The 19154-nt window shown below is 40.7% G+C and overlaps 1 protein-coding gene across 1 annotated transcript; it reads right to left on the bottom strand.

The window, feature by feature from the left end:
- Positions 1–2255: 2255 nt before the first annotated feature.
- On the bottom strand, positions 2256–3191 carry LOC146825656 (olfactory receptor 10A7-like). The gene has a single exon (XM_085606646.1). It carries the CDS (start codon positions 3186–3188, stop codon positions 2256–2258), a length of 933 nt encoding a protein of 310 aa, XP_085462772.1. The 5' UTR covers positions 3189–3191.
- Between the last annotated feature and the right edge of the window lie 15963 nt (positions 3192–19154).

The following is a 19154-nucleotide window of genomic DNA, read 5'->3' as shown; positions in this document are numbered from 1 at the left end:
GCGACTCGCAATTTGCTAGTCGCAATTAAGGAATTTGTGGGAATCGCTATTTTTTTAGCGATTCCTACATGCATAGGGTTTTGCTATTCCTTAATTGCGATTCCTTAATAATCGCAATTAAGGAATCGCAAAACCCTATGATGATGCATGTGCCTGTAAGAGTAATAAATATTATCTCTGCCTAGGACACAGCTACAGAAATATTGCAATTACTTTTTTTTAGTAGTTAAATAAAATCATATTTAATGGGAAAGTTACATTTTGTCTAACTATTACAGAACATTTAGTTTCGAAAATTTACCTTTTGACCACTTAAACCTTTTAAGGCTTTTCAGTACCTTCCAGCTGTCCCTTGTGGTGAGGTACAAGCTGCTCCCAGGTACAAATACTAGGCTGACTTGAATAGGCAGAATTACACATCTGAACATGATAAAATATTCAAAGGGAGTCTGACATTGAAGTGGCAGGTCCTACTTGAAAGTCACGCCCTGCTTGACAGCTCTACTGTTGTTTTTCATATAACACTTGTGGGATACTTCAAAAAGGCCTCCCCTTGCACAGGCAAATGTTAGCTGATACTTGGGCAGGACCCTTCTTTTGTTCTGCCAGTCAGTCATGCCCCAGTAACAGAGGGACTCTCTTTAACATGATAGTGTTACAGCCTGTTTAACAGGCCTACTAGGTTTACATATAATATCTGAGGTACACTTCACAGGAGGGAAACAAAATGTCAGAACACTTTGTGTGTATCCACTGTCTGGTTGATGAAAGCTCAACTTTGATTATACCAGACTTTTGTCTCTGTGTTTGCTGGGTGCACAGAGAGTGCCTAAAACTGCATGTTTATGTTAGATCTGGGAGGAAACCAAGATTACCCTACAACCGTCTATACACACACAAACACATCCTTCAGAGATCAGCTTTAGTCTGGCTGAAGACTTTAGCAATCTTGAAAATGCCCAAAGTTGATAGGGTTAGCCCCAGGAACCTTTACATCACTTGTTAGGGCGTCCCCAAACGTCATTCCCAGCCATTAGCTCATGCCAGGCATGTGGGACCTCAATGGACCTAATTCAGAATACTTCTGGGCCAGAGGAAGTCAGAGCCTGGTGCCTTCACCCTGGAGGACTAGACCTGTTCTCTCTCTCTTGTACCCAGGACAAAGAGGTGTACTGCAAGGGGCATAAGGCTGACTTCCTACTAAAGTTGCAGCAACACAACAAGCTACAAGAGGCCTTTTCCAGTAACAGTCCAGCTGGCTAGTGGCAACTAAACCTGGACTGGACTCCACTGTCGGCCTCTTCCAGCCACTATATAGGTCTCTAAGTGCCTCCCCTAAGGTCCTCGGGGGCTTTAGAAGTGTATTCCTTTGGTGGATTGGGACTTAATGCACTAAAGGCAGAAGGTAAAATCTTTGACCCGAACAAACCTGGTTAGTGTATCTGGCCTGCACTCCAACGTGGCCAGTGTCACGACCATGGACTATCATTGGCACTTTATGCTTCTTGGCACTATTTGTCCCTCAAACTTAAAAAAGTCAATATCAGATTCCCCTCATTACATTTTTGTCAGTTTGTAGTCTATGGGGCCGATTCACAGAACTAATTTAAGACAAAATCCTAAACTTACTACTTTTGGTATTCACAGAAGTTAGGATTTTGTCTTAAGTTTGTCTTAAGACAAACTTAAGACAGACTTAAGACAGACTTAAGACAGACTTAAGACAAACTTAAGACAAACTTAAGACAAGCTTAAGACAGACTTAAGACAGACTTAAGACAGATTTAAGACAAACTTAAGACAAAATCCTAACTTAGGTCTGTCTTAAGTCTGTCTTAAGTCTGTCTTAAGTTTGTCTTAAGTCTGACTTAAGTCTGTCTTAAGTCTGTCTTAAGTCTGTCTTAAGTTTGTCTTAAGACAAACTTAAGACAAAATCCTAACTTCTGTGAATACCAAAAGTAGTAAGTTTAGGATTTTGTCTTAAGTTAGTTCTGTGAATCGGGCCCATTATATTTATTTAATTTTACTCTATTTTTAATTCGTTTTGGCATTGTTTTCCATTACAAATCTATAACTGTTTAATTACTGTATAAACTCTATGCATATTGCCTCTAAATTAAGCCTATCTGCTCTGTGATATAGCTTCCAGGGGGCTCAGCTCAGGATTAGTTAGTGACTTTAGTGGTTCACGCTGGCAGGGACTGTGATTATTACTTCAGGTGGGTACTTAGCACCCTCGACTAACAACCCAATTTTTATAATGCAGATTTATTTTCAAGTGTTTTTCCTAATACTCGTTTAACATCCTTGTTTCTAAGACTATATATAATAGGGTTAAGCATGGGAGTAATAATGGTATAAAATACAGAGACTGCCTTATCACTAGTGGTATGTTCTGATCTGGGCTTCATGTACAAAACCATTGCTGTTCCATAGAAGATAGTGACCACAACCAAGTGGGATGCACAAGTTGAGAACGTCTTGCATCTTCCTGCAACAGAATGCATCTTCAGGATGGCAGTGATTATACGGAAATAGGAGATGAGAATGAGAATAAGGGGAACAATAAGCAACAGTGATGCTCCAGCAACCATAATCACTTCATTCAGTGAGATATCCGCACACGCCAACTTCAACACAACTGGGACCTCACAGAAGAAGTGATCTATATGGTTAGGTCCGCAGAAGGGTAACCGAACAGTGATATAGATATCGATAAGTGATATGACAAAACCACACATCCATGCAAACCCAGCCAACTTAAGGCAGGCCATTTTGTTCATGATTATCATGTAGTTTAGTGGTTTGCAAATGGCCACATAACGGTCATATGCCATGGCAGCCAGAAGGAGACACTCTGTCTCGCCCAAGAACAGGTAGAGGTAAACTTGAGACATGCATCCAACAAATGAAATGGCCTTTTTAGAGGATAGGAAAAGTTCCAACATTTTTGGAACAATGATTGATGTGTAAGTGATATCAACGAAGGACAAGTTGCTCAGGAAAAAGTACATGGGTGTGTGAAGACAAGAATCCACCTGAATTACTGTGATTATAAGAAGATTCCCCGTTAGTGTGCATAAGTAGATGACCAAAAACAGCACAAAGAGGATGATCTCAGTCTTGGGATTATTGGAAAGTCCTGCAAGAAAAAACTCTGTCACAAAGGACTGGTTCCCCCTTTCCATTGTGTATTTTCTGATATTGTTACCTGTGGGGAAGAGAAGAAAAGTTAACTAATGCTATCATGGATCAATGTGACAGCGGATCATTAAAATGTCAACGCAAATGAAGCCCTGATTTAGGGAACCAAAACTTGTGAGGTTACCTGAAATTGTGCTCCCTAAGCAGGATTTGATAATAATCTGCAATATTATTACCAGTTAATATTTTTCATCATATGAGACTTTTCCATCATTGACACCAGCACTGACCTACAGTTACTTGTGCGCATATAATTCTAATCTTGGGTTCCATGACATTAACTTTTTTTTAACGTATATGTTAAAGATGCACTTTAAAATTATGTAAACTTTAAGTTTGTTCAGCTCGCTAAACGTTTAATTAAGACATCCTATCCTTGGCTTTTGAAGGAGGGTTTTTCTCTCTACAGAATGCAAAGGTCCCAATTTAGAGTTTGTAATTTGTAAATGTATTTATATAGTTGGATGTTAATATAAAAACCCTTAAATTGTGGGGAAAGTATTAAATGCTCTGTTGGGGGATACATATCTGGTGAAGAATTTGCAAATTAAATGAAGTGAAAATTCTGCTGGCAGATTATTCAGAGGAGGGAAGACTGCCAATAATGAAGTTAACACTTACTCCCCAAACTGGATATTTTCTGTTAGCACTCAATTGAGAACCTTAAAATTGTGTTTTTCTTCTGTAAATCACTTCACTATGCACTGAAATCTTTAGGACATGTAACTGCTTCATGGGCCATCCAAAGCTGCACACATATCACATGCCTAAAGATACATTTCTTTTGTTTCATCATAGCCAACACCCTGTTTTTCCCAGAGGAATACATTTTATAGACTTACATTACCAAGATGAGCTTGCTAGCCTCAGAGATATGTATAATATTTGTATTATCTTGAACTGGTTCATTTTGTGTATATAGAAAAATAAGTAATATGCTGTTCCTGGTTAGTTAAAACGGAGTCCGTTGAGGGAATTTAAGATTACTCTGCCATGAATGGTTCAGAGGTGGGAATCCATTTTATTGGAATATAGGGCCCTCACACACTCAGATGCGTGTCATGCTTCATCATCGGGCTGCTCCTCGTTGGGTCAGCACAGCAATTCCTGACAGGCTCCCAATGAGGGGCACTTTGGCGGAGATCTTTTTTCCAAAAGCTGTTTGGTGCCGTTGGAGTGATAGACCTAGTGAGTGAAGATGACTGAATGTGTTTTGATAAGTGAATTAAAACAGGACTTGGAGTACCAGCAACAACAATTTTAATCAGTGGGTCTCCTACCATGAGTAAAAACAAAACAAAAGGCACAAGGCTGAGATCATGTCTCAGATGGGGCACTCTTTTGTGTGAATGGTCAAAATGTTTCTCGCCAAATCTTTAATCTGGGGGCGATTCGTCAGGACCTAAAAAAGTTATGTCATCTATCTACAACAGGGGTTGTAATGTGGTAAAAACACACTGCTAACCACCCAAACAACTATTTGTGTGAAGTACCTGATAGTACTGGATCTACCTGATAGTACTGGATCTACCTGTTTGGAGAGAAATTAGCACAACTGTTAATTTGCACAAAACATACAGTGTAGGTGAACTGACTCTCCAAACCCATGTGCAACTGACTCACAACACACTGGTGATAATTAAAAACAAGCGACAGCAAGGCACCACATGACGTGATTCTCACAGGCAATGTCTCGTGAACACAGGCACCCCAGGTGAAAACGAAGTAACAGAAAGAAATTATTAGAATCACCCTAATAGGATTGTTTGAAAGCTTCATCAATACCCAACAGGTGATGCATAAGGGACTTCCTCATGTACTAAGGAGGGTATGTAGGTGATAAAGAAGTATGTCATAACGCTTTAAAATTTCAGTCAATGTACTGAAAAGTATAAAATAGCGAGTTTTATCAGGCTATTGAAAAAATATTCTGTTGTTGCTTAAGAGGAAAATGTTGAACTCAGCATAATTGTAAGTATGATTAGGCCCTGTATTCAGGATTAGTGTGTAGAATTTCATAATCCAGAGCACATTACTCTGATGGCTAGTGAAATTACTGTTGGGTAAATAGGTTCCCTGCATGTTCGATAAGTGCGGCATTGTATTAACCTCAAGCTCGATCCAAAGTAATCATGTGGGGGGCATTATCAAGTGTCACATAAATTGTTTTTAAAAATGATTTTTATAAGCCCCAAATGCTCGGTTACTAAAGAAATATCGCTATCCTGTACAAATAAGACAACTCAGTAACATGCTTGTTGCCTAAGCATATATGAGGCTCAAACCGGGGGGGAAGGTAGTCACATTTGCACTGTCCGCATCTTGTCCGGTGACCTACCGCCGCTGCCGGGACTGGAAGGTCTAGAATACAGTGGTGGCTGGTCCATAGGGGCACCGGGGCAGCGCCTCACTAGGCAATCAATCAAGTCAACACGAAAAGAAACTGCTCACTGAATCGGGCAGCAAGAATGTAAACAGACGAATTGACAGCTTTGACAATTCGTCTGTTTACATTTCCGGCCTGTGCTGGCAGCTGCTTCACAGGTGAAAGTGCGCATGACAGTCAACAAACGCACAGCGCATGCAGGCGAGAGCAGCAGGAGTCCAGATGGACTCCGACTGTGCATTTGCGAGAAGAGCAATTTTTATTTCAGCTCCCCCACTCCATTCACAATACATTAGGTATGCTTTGCATGCCTAGGGTAGTGCAGGCAGTGTGAAGATAGGATCTTGCCCGGTGGTGACGTACAGTCGCCCCATTCCATGTCAAATGGCAGGATACAGCCGAGTAGCTGGCCCCAGTCGCATCCAGTCTTCTTATTTGCCAGTCAGGCAAAAGAGCGGGGAGAAGTTAGTTCCCACATCTTGTGAGAGGAACCGTGATGCGACGAGTGACCGAAGCAGGAGATGCCTGGTAAGTTTATTTGTTTTTATTTAATCTATCATTAAATTAAACGCCTCCCCCCCATGCATAGCCCCCAAGTTATGTCGGCCGCGACTGTGAGCCTTTGTGTTTTTGAATTATTGCTGCTTTGTCAAATTGCCGAGGACAGGTCAGTTGTAAATGCGAAGTGGAGAGCAGACATTACACGTTTTGCATCGGGCTGATGCAGTCAAGGGTTGCTAATGTACTCTGGGGATAGGAGGAAAAACACGCAGTTAGGGTCTAGTACGGTACTTGCTCGGGCCCACACACTTCACAAAGCTGGGTACCGTCCCTGACATGATGTCCCCTAGCCTGGAGATGCTTATGATGGCCCATTTTTTCGGTGCAGGTCCATACGGTGTTGTGTGAATGGGGACTTGAGGTGGGGCACTCTCGGCATATCATATCTCTTTATGTTGGTGATGCGTTGTTTTATCTTAGAAAGCTTAGTACATTGGTGACGAAATTAATTAGAGCTGCTTCGTGAGCATGGCAAAGTGTCTGGCCTCCAAATTAACAAACCAAAGTCCTTGCTGACTTGTGTGCCAGGGAAAGGTTGCCTGACCTGGGGTTGAAATGGGAGGTGGAGAAGTTATATCTTGGTGTGATGGTGGCACATACGTGTAAGAAACAACCACAGTATTATATTGAGAGGGTCACTGGCGCACTGCCGGCCTCTGACCGTTTGATGGTGTTTTTGCCTCACAATGCTTGTATGTGATTCAAAATTCACTGTGTCCCATGCACACAGGGGTTCCCTTCTTACCAGGCTTATCTGGGCGGGAAAGCAGACTAGAGTAACGCACCTGACAGTGATGAGGAGATATGAGTATGGTGGACTTAGTGTGTCGAATTTGGAATGCTATTATTATGCTTCTCACAGCAGCACGCTGCGAAATGGATGGATGAGGGGGCAATTGGGAGAAGGACCTGCTAGCGGGCTTGGTTGAAGGGAACATGCTCTATGGGTTCCAGGGTGGCCCGAGAGAGCACCCTAAGTGGTGCGACAGACAACAGTGGTGTGGCATAGGGTGGTGTCCGTGTTGTTAAAGAGTGCTGCAGAGGTGCACATCGTGAAGCAGCCCCTTCCACGTATCACAGTAGTGAGAGTCCTCTGACGTAGAAATGCTGGTCCAACCTGAATTTTACTTTGACATGCGATGGATGGCAGGAAATGTGTGTGTGTGTCTGTTATTTTTCTTAACTGAAAATAACCTCTGGGACACTAACCCAACAGTGGTCTGTCAGAAGTAAGTTGCTTGTTAGATCTTGGGTGGCTTCAGCACTTGCTTTAAAAAAATTTGCAACCTGGTTTTCCACAGTTAGAGTTGCTTGCAACGAGATGGGTGTTTCTTTTCTGTGTATGTTTCAGTCGATTCAGCTGGTTCGTCTATTATGAGCAATTTTGTAACACCGTCCACTCGCTTTCCACTCACACAAAAACTCACCTTAAATTATTACTGCAGGGCAGATGCATTGGTATGTTTACTGTACTCCCGCGCTTGGCTAGCATTTTTCCATGTGTTTTGCCCTCACTTTCCAGGCTGGCCAATTACAGAAACCTTGCACTGAATTAATTTCTATTTCAGGTTTGTACATCAGTGTCATGTTAAGGATTTTGGTGGTCCTCGGCAACAAATATTTTAGGGGAGCTGTTTGGAACAACTTTGAATTGTATTTGTGCTTTCATGATTGACTGATTTAGTACATAAGCATGAGCGCTTTTTCTGCAAACCGTTTTTAGGCGCTGGAATGCATTAATGTTACACTGTCACTTCCGGGCTCGCTGTCTACATAGTTCCTCTTCTAATTACTGAAGTGATAGAAACTGTTTCACTCTTGTTCGCGCCCGGCCGAGGATGACTTAATGCATAGCATGCTGAACACATTTATCTTCCGCGGGACACCGACGGCTGCTGTATCCGTGTCGCCTTCACTGTCTGCGCCACTTATCCAAGCCATCCAGCCCAGAGCTTGGGATCTCTGCCCTGTTACTTCTGGTTAAAGGCCCGTCTGCAAATGAAAGGAGTCTGGTCCTCCTAAGTGAAAGTGACAGCCCCTTCTCCTGCAGTGCTCAGCCCTGGTCGGACAGGAGTGTGGGTGATGCAGATTGGGGTGTACAAAATCTCCCTACTTCCACGGATAGAGTAATTTCACAGTTACACGCACATACACTCACCATACACTAGGGCCCATTTCACTAACATACACTCAAATACTCTACCAGCATTGAACCTGTGGAAAGAAACCTTCTAAAACTCCTAAACCCCACATCTACACCGAGGTCGATAAGACCTAGCTATTGCAATTGTCATAATCTAAACAATCTATACATTAATAATCAAATAGAGTACTCAATAATTGACAAGAAATAATCACCAACACCGTATTTAAAATTATGATTCTTTATCTAAAATTAGTCAAAAGAAATTAATCAGAATAAATCATTTTCTCATAATTACCTATTCTAGCTAAATGTCAGAATGGGTCATCAGGACAAGTCTCTCAGTAGAAATCTCCCAAGTCACCGTCCTCACAGCATCGATCCTCACCAACGCAGGTTTGGGAAGAAAATGGCAAAGTGGCAAAAGCCCTCTCTAGGCTAACAATTTTTATAGTATTTTGAACAAAAGAAAGCAACATAAAGTATTCATCGCATCCGCCGAACCTCTGAGCAAAGCGAGCAGGAAAGGATGTCGCATCGCTACATTTGGAAAATCTCCGCTCAGGAAATTCACAAAAATAAAAAGACAGAACAGGAACCAAAAATAAAAAATGTATCTCTTCACAGTCCACATTTCCTTAGCGATGACACAATGCTCAGAGTTCTTTCTTAACAGTTCCTTTGTCCTCCAAGGCTACCCAAAAGCTTTTGGACACCATCCCAGAACAGCTACTGTCCTCACGGAAAGTTTTAACCAGGCAAGGACTGTGATCAAATGTGTCGTGATCATATTCAGCAAGGCCCTCTCATCACAAATTTTCACTCGAAGCCAGGCTGCAAACGGCGGACATTTTTGGTTAGGCCAAAATGGACCATCTTAATTAAAAGAGACAAAAATAACGTTACCACAGCATAGTGATTGAACAGTGTTAACCCCACTAATACCCTTATGTGTATGTAATTATCTAGCTTTAGCAACACAGAAAAGCATTAATTCAAAAGCGTTTCGTGCTTAAAATAAACAGCACTCAGCAACGTTTATTTAATAAAACATGCACATTTATTAATAGCAATACAAAAGCGTTCCCACGTGTCGGTTTTCTTCTCATTAGTATGTTGGTAAGTTTAAACACACACTTACACAAAACAAATAATTATTAATTAATGATTATTAATTTTAATCATGACAAATAGACAAACCAGAGCTTCAAAACCCTATAGATTTCATTTAGAAAATCCTGCTCCAGCAATCCCCCCTTTGGTGATTTTATCACCAAATAACCCCAAAAAAAAATTTAGTGAAATTTAGTCCCATTTTAGGAGAAATTTGAAATGTCTTTTTCCTCCTTACACAACACTACACACCAGACACTCTTTCATCATCCCTCTTTGTTTCTAAGTAGACACTCCCCCATAATTCTTCTAATTCAATTTCTTGTGGTTCTCTTTTCAACCTTTTATTTCTCTTCTCATTATTTCTTTTAATTAATTTCTTTTTCCCTCCCCTGTTTTTACAACACAAACACACCAATCTCAATATCAATAAAGCAACAATTATACAAGTTAAAGGAAACAATATCTTACCTATAATAGTACTACCTATTTTTGCAATAAAACTCTTAACAGCTATCACCTTATTAGCTATTTTAGTCCAGATACTTTCAGCTTCAAGTGGTACTAATTCTTCATGCAAATCAGTAATATTTTTGATATAGACCTTCAGGTCTTTGCTTTCGTCTGGAATGTAAGTGCAACAATGTTGAACTTTCAGCATTCCACAAACTCCACCCTCCTTAGCCAATAGAATATCAAGAGCAAGTCTATTTTGCATAGACATAGCACGCACGGCAATTAGTTCCGTATTCACCAAAAGAAACCCTCCAGCGGTATTTGTCGATAAGCGATCCGCCACTGTTGACAGTTTCCGAATCCCATTAGCATTTAAAGAAATTCCCACTGCTGGAATTAAAGCTCCAAAAATGTCACCCACAATTTCAAACCAAGTTTCCCTCTTGAAGCGCATTAGTAAATTAATATGTTCTACATCTTCTATTGTATCTATATGAAAAATCTTTGGAAAAACCAGGCCCACATAACACGTGCCATACCAATGGTCAGGCAACTTGTAATAAGCCTTGTTCCCACAAACATAATACACTCCTGGAAAAATTGTATCTTCTCCACCTCTGAAACCCCATCCTGTTGCAATGAAGTATGTATCATGACATTCACTAGTCCCAACAAAATATGTATCATATTGGGATTTCCCTCTTGTAATGCACAGCTTACCCTTCTGTGGTGCATCTAAAGCTAAAGTTGGACTAGCTCCATTTCTCAATTCTTTTCCCATCTCAATGTCCCAAATTGTCTCACTCACTTTATATTTCCCTGCCTTTTCATGCATGCTCAATCTCCTTTCCTCCACCATGTTCAGGAAAGCTTTCTCCTCTTCTTCCAAACTACAAGTTAAATTATTCTTAAAAATGTAATCTAATGTTAATTCTTCTTTCTCAATAAAAATCTCACCAAAAATGTTAGCTTCTTTAGCTGGATTCAGCTCTTTGTTCATTGGCAAGTGCCCAAAAATACTATCTTTGTTAGACATCTTATAATCTATTTTCCCTAACAAATAAAAAACACTACTTAATACACTACAAGAAATTCCATACGTAGCTGGTAAATGGTGATAAGTAACACCCTCTGAAACGGATACAGGTAATTGCATACAAACGTAGCAATCCCTTACTTCCATTGTTTTCACATATTTGTATAACAACTTTGAAAAAACATTACTAGAAAAATCATTAATTGACCTATCTTTATGCATGTAAGTATTACTAATTCTAGTTGGAACTACTTTTTGCGAATTCTTTTCTACATTTGTCTCATTCTCAGTATGTATTTCAAATGTACCTATTGAAACTCTAAATGTAACTAATAAAGCTAAAATACCCCATAGTAGCATTAATAATCCAGTACAGCAGCAGCACATTCTACACCATCTTCTTAAGAAGGCACATCTACTTTGATTATTCTCTATGTTAGCCATTTTACTACTTTGACCTTGTCTTTTGACTTAGCCTCTACTACTCCACTACTGTAATTTCTCAAACTTTGGATTACTTCAGACAGCTGAGTTTCAGACTTTCTCCTTTTCACTTTCTCCAAGTGATTTCTTCAGTTCACTCAATTTGGATATTCATCACTTTTCACTCCTTCTTCTTCAGCAACATCAAATTGTATCAGATCATCAACAACATCCTGTGCATCTGACTCTTCTCCAATGTCAGTCAGAATAACTTTTAAGATTCCAACAGATTCTTCCTTTTCCTCAACCACTTTTCTCAAGATCCCCTCCGGATTATCTCGAGTCACTGTTTCTTCTTTTCCTTCTTCAGACAGTGCCACATAAGACCATTCCGGGGATCTGTACTTTTGGTTGGGTCTTCTAATTCTCTTTATTTCCTCAGGTTCTCTTGACTCCTTTTGCTCCTTCCTTTTTATTTCGTTTTGACTCGATACTTCATTCAGTTGTTCAGCTTTCGATGTATTTCCTCTTATCAGTCTGTATCTCAGCCTCTTTACTCTGTTGTTAGGCCAAAAATCTCCTCTTACAACCTTTTTCGGTCTTATTTCTGTATTATTTCTTTCTCCAATCCAAGTTCTCTTTCTCAGAACTCGACCCTCTGATTTTCCATTTTCACTTTCATCCGATTCTGTTTCAAATGCCTTTTGTTCTTCAACAGTTTTCTTTCGCTCTTGTTCTTCAGCAGTTTTCTTTCGCTCCACAGTCTTTTTCACCACTATTTGAGACTTCCCTACTTCTTTCCCTCCTCGGGTCTCCGACACGCAATCTTCTTGCTGTCTACTTGTCCCTTCACCTAGCTTATTAGAAGTGTTCCCTACACCTCCTCGGGGGTCTTCCGCAATCTGTCCCTCTCTATCTTCTTCTGACCCTCCTTCTTCAGATATAATCTCAAGTGGTTCTTCAATCTCCTCCTCTTCTGATTCAGGAGTAATTTCTGTGGAACTGCTCTTTTCTTTTCTTTTTCCTCCACTGCTTTTTGGAACTTCAGGCTCTCTTTCAGAATCAGATCTCCTTTCTGAAATTCTCAATGGTTCTCTTGAACTTGAAGCCTTTTCTGCTTCTTTTCCTGAACTTTGATTCTTTCTCACTGGTTCTGGGTCTTCATCATCACTGGAATCTGACTCTTCAAAATACTCTCTACCAGTCCCATCCTTTGGGTTTGGAACTCTCAGAGTATGACTCGCATGCACCCAGTTTTTCACACCAGCACACTTCACTGCAGTCGTCGTAGTTAGAATGACTTGTCTTGGTCTTCCCCACCTTGGAACCAAGCAATTTCTTCTTCTGTGAACTTTAATCCTCACCCAGTCTCCTGGACTCAGATCATGAGCTTGCTTCTTCTCAAGTGTAGTAGCTTCTTCTCCAATCTGGTGAAACACAGAATGAACTGCGTCAGCCAGGCCTTTACAGTAATCCAAAATCATGTCATCAGTTATTGTCATCAACTTATTGACAGGTATATATGCATGTCGCATTGCACGTCCCATTATGATTTCGTGCGGACTTAAACCAGTAGTTCTATCTGGAGTAGATCTAATAGTCATTAGCACTAGAGGCAAGACATCTGGCCATTTCATGCCAGTGGCTAAGCACATCTTACCAATCCTGTTCTTGATTGTGCCATTTATCTGCTCAACCACACCAGAAGCCTCTGGTCTGTATGCACAATGTAAGCTTCTGCTGTATGCTTAATGCTTCACAAATCAAACTCATGAGTTCATTATAGAAGTGTCCACCTCTATCAGACTCAATCGTTACCGGAAATCCGTACCTAGGAATCAACTCTCTTAACAGTAACTTTGCCACTGTTACTCCATCATTTCTCCTAGTCGGATAGGCCTCAACCCATCTTGAAAACAAACAGACTACCACTAGTACATATCTCAGTCTGTTCACTTGGGGCATTTCAATGAAATCAATTTGCATTCTTGTAAAAGGACCTCCTTCTCTGCCTATTGTTCCCAGACTCACCACTGTCTTCTTCCCAGTGTTAAATTGCTGGCAAATCAAACATCTTTGACAGATACTTTCTGCAATTGTCCTGAACTTTGCATTGTACCAGGTCTGCTTAAAAGACCTAATCATTGAATCCCTTCCCAAATGTCCCTGGCCATGATACATCCTTGCCATTGCTGACAGCATGGAGTTCGACATTACTGGTCTGCCATCTCTATAGACCCAAACATGGTCTGTCTCTCTCGGGGCACAACCTGCCTTAATCCAATCTTTCTTTTCTTCCTCCTCTGCCTCATCCTGCAACTGTTTCACTTCATCCCATGTCTCTAAGACATTAGTAAACATCACAGAACAAAAAGACATTTCACCCTCTCGTTCCCGATTAATAGATTGGTTATTTTTGGCACAATATTGTGCAATGTCGTTAGCATATCTATTGCCAACTGTCACAAAATCATCTCCTTGTCCATGAGCAGCACATTTCACAACTGCTAATTCTTTAGGCAGCTGTATCGCCTCAAGCAATTTCCCAATCACTTCAGCATTCTTTATTGGAGTCCCACTCGACGTCAAGAAACCTCTTTGTAGCCAAAGTTGGCCAAAGTCATGCACAACTCCAAATCCATACTGACTATCAGTCATCACAGTCGTTCTCAAATCTTTCCCAATTTCACAAGCTTTTGTCAATGCAATTAATTCAGCAACTTGCGCAGATTTCACTCCTTTCAATGATGATGCTTCCATTACTTCTGAAACCTTACACACTGCATATGCTGCACATAGCACACCCTCATCATTCCTCAGGCATGATCCATCCACAAACAACACATGATCACTCTCATGCAAGGGAAAATCCCTTATGTCTGGTCTCGGTTTTGTACAGTAATCAAGCACATCCAAACAATTGTGATCATCTTCTGTTTTCACACCCACATTTTCAATATCCGGCAACAATGTCGCTGGATTCACATTCACACATCTCTCAAGAGTCACATATGATGCTCCCAGAATGACCTTTTTCATATTTAGTCAACCGACTATGTGACATGTACTGAGTTCTGCTTCTCGTCAAAAGAATTGCCACATTATGAGGTACGGATACCCTTACAGGATATCCCATTATGATTCCCTCACTCTGTTCTAAGCTTCTGCATGTTGCAGCCACAGATTTCAGACAACCTGGTAAACCCACAGCTACAGGGTCAAGTGTCGATGAGAAGTACGCAATAGGCCTTCTCAGTAATCCATGCTTCTGAATTAACACTGAAAGTGCACATCCATTTCTCTCACTGCAGTACAATTCAAATTCTTTTTCATAATCTGGCATACCCAAAGCAGGGGCTTCACACATTCTGCTTTTCAGCTCTTCAAATGCTGCCATTTGTTCTCCATCTAGTTCCAATGGATCTGTCATCTCACTTTTAGTCAGCTTAATCAGTGGCTTTGCTATCAGCGAAAAATTAATTATCCACTGACGACAATAACCCACCATTCCCAGGAACATTCTCACTTCCCTCTGGGTCTTTGGGGCTTTCATTTCCCTGATAATTTTGATCCTGTCATCAGTCACTTTTCTCAGACCTTTCTCAATATTGTGTCCAAGATAATGCACCTCTTTCTTGCAGAATTGCAATTTAGCTGGAGATACTTTTAACCCTCCATCTGCCAGATGATTCAGTAAAGCTATAGTATCTACTTCACAAGCTTCACGTGTCTTTGATGCCACAAGTAGGTCATCAATATACTGCACTAATACTGAGTTTTCAGGCATGATCAAACTCTCCAATGACTTTTTCAATAACTGATTGAATATTGAAGGACTCTCCGTATACCCCTGTGGGATACGACACCATGCTAAGATACGCTGGCCAAATCTAAATGCAAAAATCGGCTGGCTGTCATGATGCAATGGAATTGAAAAGAAAGCATGACACAAATCAATCACTGTATACCACTCAGCATCATGTGGAATCTGATACAAAATCACTGATGGGTTTGGCACAATAGGACAACATGCCACCACAATTTGATTAACTTTTCTCAAATCCTGTACGATCCTGAATTTCCCATTAGGCTTCTTTAGCCCCATTATCGGTGAATTACACGGACTACTCAGTAGTTCTCTCAGAACTCCCTGCTGAATCATTTCCTCAATTATAGGAGTTATTCCCTCAATTATTTCTGGTGTCATTTTGTACTGAGGAATGTTAGGATAAGTAATTCCCTCTTTCACTGAAATTTTCACAGGATCTACATTATTCATCAATCCCACATCCTCTCCAGTAAAATCCCAAACTGTCCTTTTCACTGTGTCTCTCAGCTCTTGAGGCAAATCCTCTGGATCAAACACAGCATATGCACCAATTAACTCACTTTCTCTATTTTCTAGAGTCATTCGGTACAAAACATCCTCATCTGGTGTTTCAAAAGCTATTCCATCTGGTGTACAAAAAATTGTACAGTTCATTTTACAGAGTAGATCCCTACCTAACAGGTTCACTGGACTTGTGTCACAGACGATAAATCTGTGCATGTCTGAAAATTTCCCTATTTGTACTCTTACTGGTTCAGTAAGACGTGTTCTGATTTGTGTATTGGCTACACCAACCACTTGGATTGCTTCATCCGAGAGAGGAAGATTTCTAATATCTGTTGACCTGACAGTTGATCTTGTTGCACCTGTGTCTACTAAAAAAGTAACACCTTCTTCATTTATTTTTCCATCCACAAATGGTCCTGCCTGGTCTATTTCTAGAGTTGCACCAAGTATGCACTCTTCCTCCTCTCTTCGGCACCGTCAATAATCACCCTCAGACTCACTCCCTTCATTCTTTAACAAGTACTGTTGTACCTGGTTAGAACGCCTTGGTTTGTTTACCTGCTCATCATTGTAGAATCCCGAATCCGGATTATACTTTTGTGCTCCTCTATTCTGCGGCAAGGGCGTTTTTGGCTCTTGACTCTGCTGTCTCACAACTTTCTGCTGTTGATTATTCCCCTCGTTCTGCACCTGTTGATTTAAGGATTTTCCCTCATTATTCACTAATGGTGGATTGGTACATTCTGATCTCCAATGTCCCAGTTGGCCACAGTTGTGACATGGGAACTTCTTTTTAGCTTCCTCAAGATTCCCCTTTCCTTTCCCTGCATACCTAGGTCTATTCCCTGCATTATTTCCTGCATTATTCGCCTGTTCCACCAACTGTGCTTCCTGTCTTTCCGCAACTTTCACCTGTGCCCACATTGCTTTCTCTTTCAGCTTTCTCTGTTTTGCTTCAATCTCATCACTGAAGTATTTTGCATGTCTCAGAATCTCATCTATTTTCTTACTCTGCCAATCCACAGTATGCTCACGAATTCTTTCACTAATCTCAGGTCTCAGGCCATATACAAATCTGTATACAAAATGACTCAAATCCTTGTCACCCAGGTGTTCATCTCCACTGAATTGTTTAAATGCCAGTATCAGCCTCTCGTAAAAAGCATGAACTGATTCTTTTGCTTCCTGATGTGTTCGATCTATTTTAACCCAGTCTGTTTCTTTTGGAGGTACTTTATTTTTCAGGTATACAATCACCTGCTCATACTTTCTCATTACTTCTGGATCTGGTGCTCCTGTTCTCTGATCTCTTGGATATTCCTCAGTAGGCCAACTCACAACTATTTTACACTCAGCCCACAAGTCTGCTGGAACAATTATATCAAACAGACTATTCAGGTCAATCCACAGCACTTTTGACAATTTCACAAACCTGTCTACCTGCCTATACCACTCGACGGGCTTTTCTCTCAATCGAGGGAAATCATTCGTAAATGATAAAATATCCTGTTTGGTCCATGGAACATGTACATATCCTCCTCCAGGTATTTCTCTCATAGGATAAGTATCCACTGGTTTTTCCTTTTCTCTCACAGGAAATGCTGAATAAGTCCTATCCCCTGATTCTTCTCTCTTTTTGTACCATCTATCCTTCCACTTTTCAACATCACCCCATTTTCGCAATAAAGCGATCATCTCTTTAATCTGTCCTGTTCTACCAGTACCATTCAAATTTTCTATGTCTTTGTCTGTGAAATCCATCCTGTAAGACTTTTGCAAAACTTTCACTTTATCAATGTCAACTCCATAGTCATTTGCTATTGCTCTTATTCTGTCATGTGTATTTCTCGCTCTCCAGGTGATATTCTTACACATAAACAATAATTCACCATCATGATGATTTTTTAGAATTTCGGTTGGAACTGTCCCTGCAACAAGCTCTTCTAATTCTACTCGTAACCTAGCAACATCAATTGCTTGTGAATCTTTATCCCTCTTTTGAAGAACTTTCATCCATTCATTCAGATCCTCAGCTGTTATTTCAGTAGATTTTCTCACTGGAACCACTTTCTTCTGCGGTTCTAAAATTGGCATCCCTGAACAACTAGCTTCACCAGCATCCAGTCCTGAATTAGACTCCTCTAATCCTTCATTACATGTGTCATGTCTTAATTTTCCTGCCCTTTTTCCTGAATCTCCTGAAGGACCAGCCAAACTTGTCAATCTATTCCCAACATATGGAATAACCAAACCATTCTCACCCGTCCTCTGCTTATCAAAAACAGGCATAACCGGACCTATGGTTACGGGTACCGTAACAGCATCTAGATTTTTTGTCAGTTCCTTGATCTTTTCAGTCAACTCCGATGTAGTTCTGGCTAATTCTCTCGTATTTTCGCCACTGCTTCTATTCTCTCTCTCCCTGAAAGGATTACCATTTCTTAACTCAGGTGTCACATTTTCTGTATCAATGATACGATGCGTATCTCTTATCGGAGAAACAACTGGTGTACTCTCTTCTGGTTCCGGTCTATATGGAGGTGGTCTTTTGTAAATCATGTCATTTAAAACCTCATCCTCATATTCATTAACTCCATATCTTCTCACTTCTGCCTCAGGAACTCTTTCTGCTCCCTCTTCAACTGTTCTCACAGGATATAATCCCTCTGACATACTAGCATCTCGCCATCTCGTCATTCGATCATGATGAGTTTCACAACCATGTCTCCTCCCGAACATATACCTATAGTTGCCTCCAGACCTCTGTTTCTCTCGCTCATGTACTTCCTCTTCCCATTCCACTAAAGCCTCGAATTGTGTCGGCCTTGGTCTTGGGTCAAGACATAACATCTTTTCCCGTAAATTTTTCAACACGGCCAGATTAAATGAACCATGTTCTGGAAATGCTAAAACTCCATCTTCTTTGGTATACCTAACCCAATTCTCCAACCATATACAGGTATGATACCCATATCTTGCAGCCATGAAGGATGCAGGCGTTTTCGATGGAGGTAACAATTCACCTTCTCTCGTTTTAACATCTGTATCCTTGTCGAACCAATTTTTAATCTTTCTGAACAAAGATTTTTTCTTTTTCTCTTCTTGGTAATACATTTTAACGCTTACCAAACTTTCTAATCCCTTCCGTAATACAACTACACAATATGATTTTTCAACCAATAACAGCGCGACTCACACTAACGCACCAATCCTGGAACGTTACGTCACTAGAATAGCTCCACCAATCCTTGCGCGGCTCACACCAACGCACCAATCTCAGCGCGAGCACTATTCTGATCTAATATCCAATCAGAGCGCGGTCTGTTTGACGTCAGCAGTCGCTGCAGTTTCTCGCTCCTGTCTCCTGTCAGTCGTCTACCCCTCCTTTACAAAATTTCTCAGTAGACTTCGTGTCGAATTTCTACAAAATCTATTAGTTACAACATATAAACATCTCCATTGTCTGCTTCGCTAACCAAAGAATAGTAAAGAAAAT

Source organism: Triturus cristatus, chromosome 5_2, assembly GCF_964204655.1.
Source record: "Triturus cristatus chromosome 5_2, aTriCri1.1, whole genome shotgun sequence".
Taxonomy (NCBI): Eukaryota; Metazoa; Chordata; class Amphibia; order Caudata; family Salamandridae; genus Triturus; species Triturus cristatus.
The sequence above is the reverse complement of the archived record's forward strand: the minus strand, read 5'-3'. Positions and strand labels throughout refer to the sequence as shown.

What these genes read in the sequence shown, in the direction of transcription:
- LOC146825656 (XM_085606646.1), bottom strand. Translation starts at nt 3,188, where the DNA reads ATGGAAAGGGGGAACCAGTCCTTTGTGACAGAGTTTTTTCTTGCAGGA.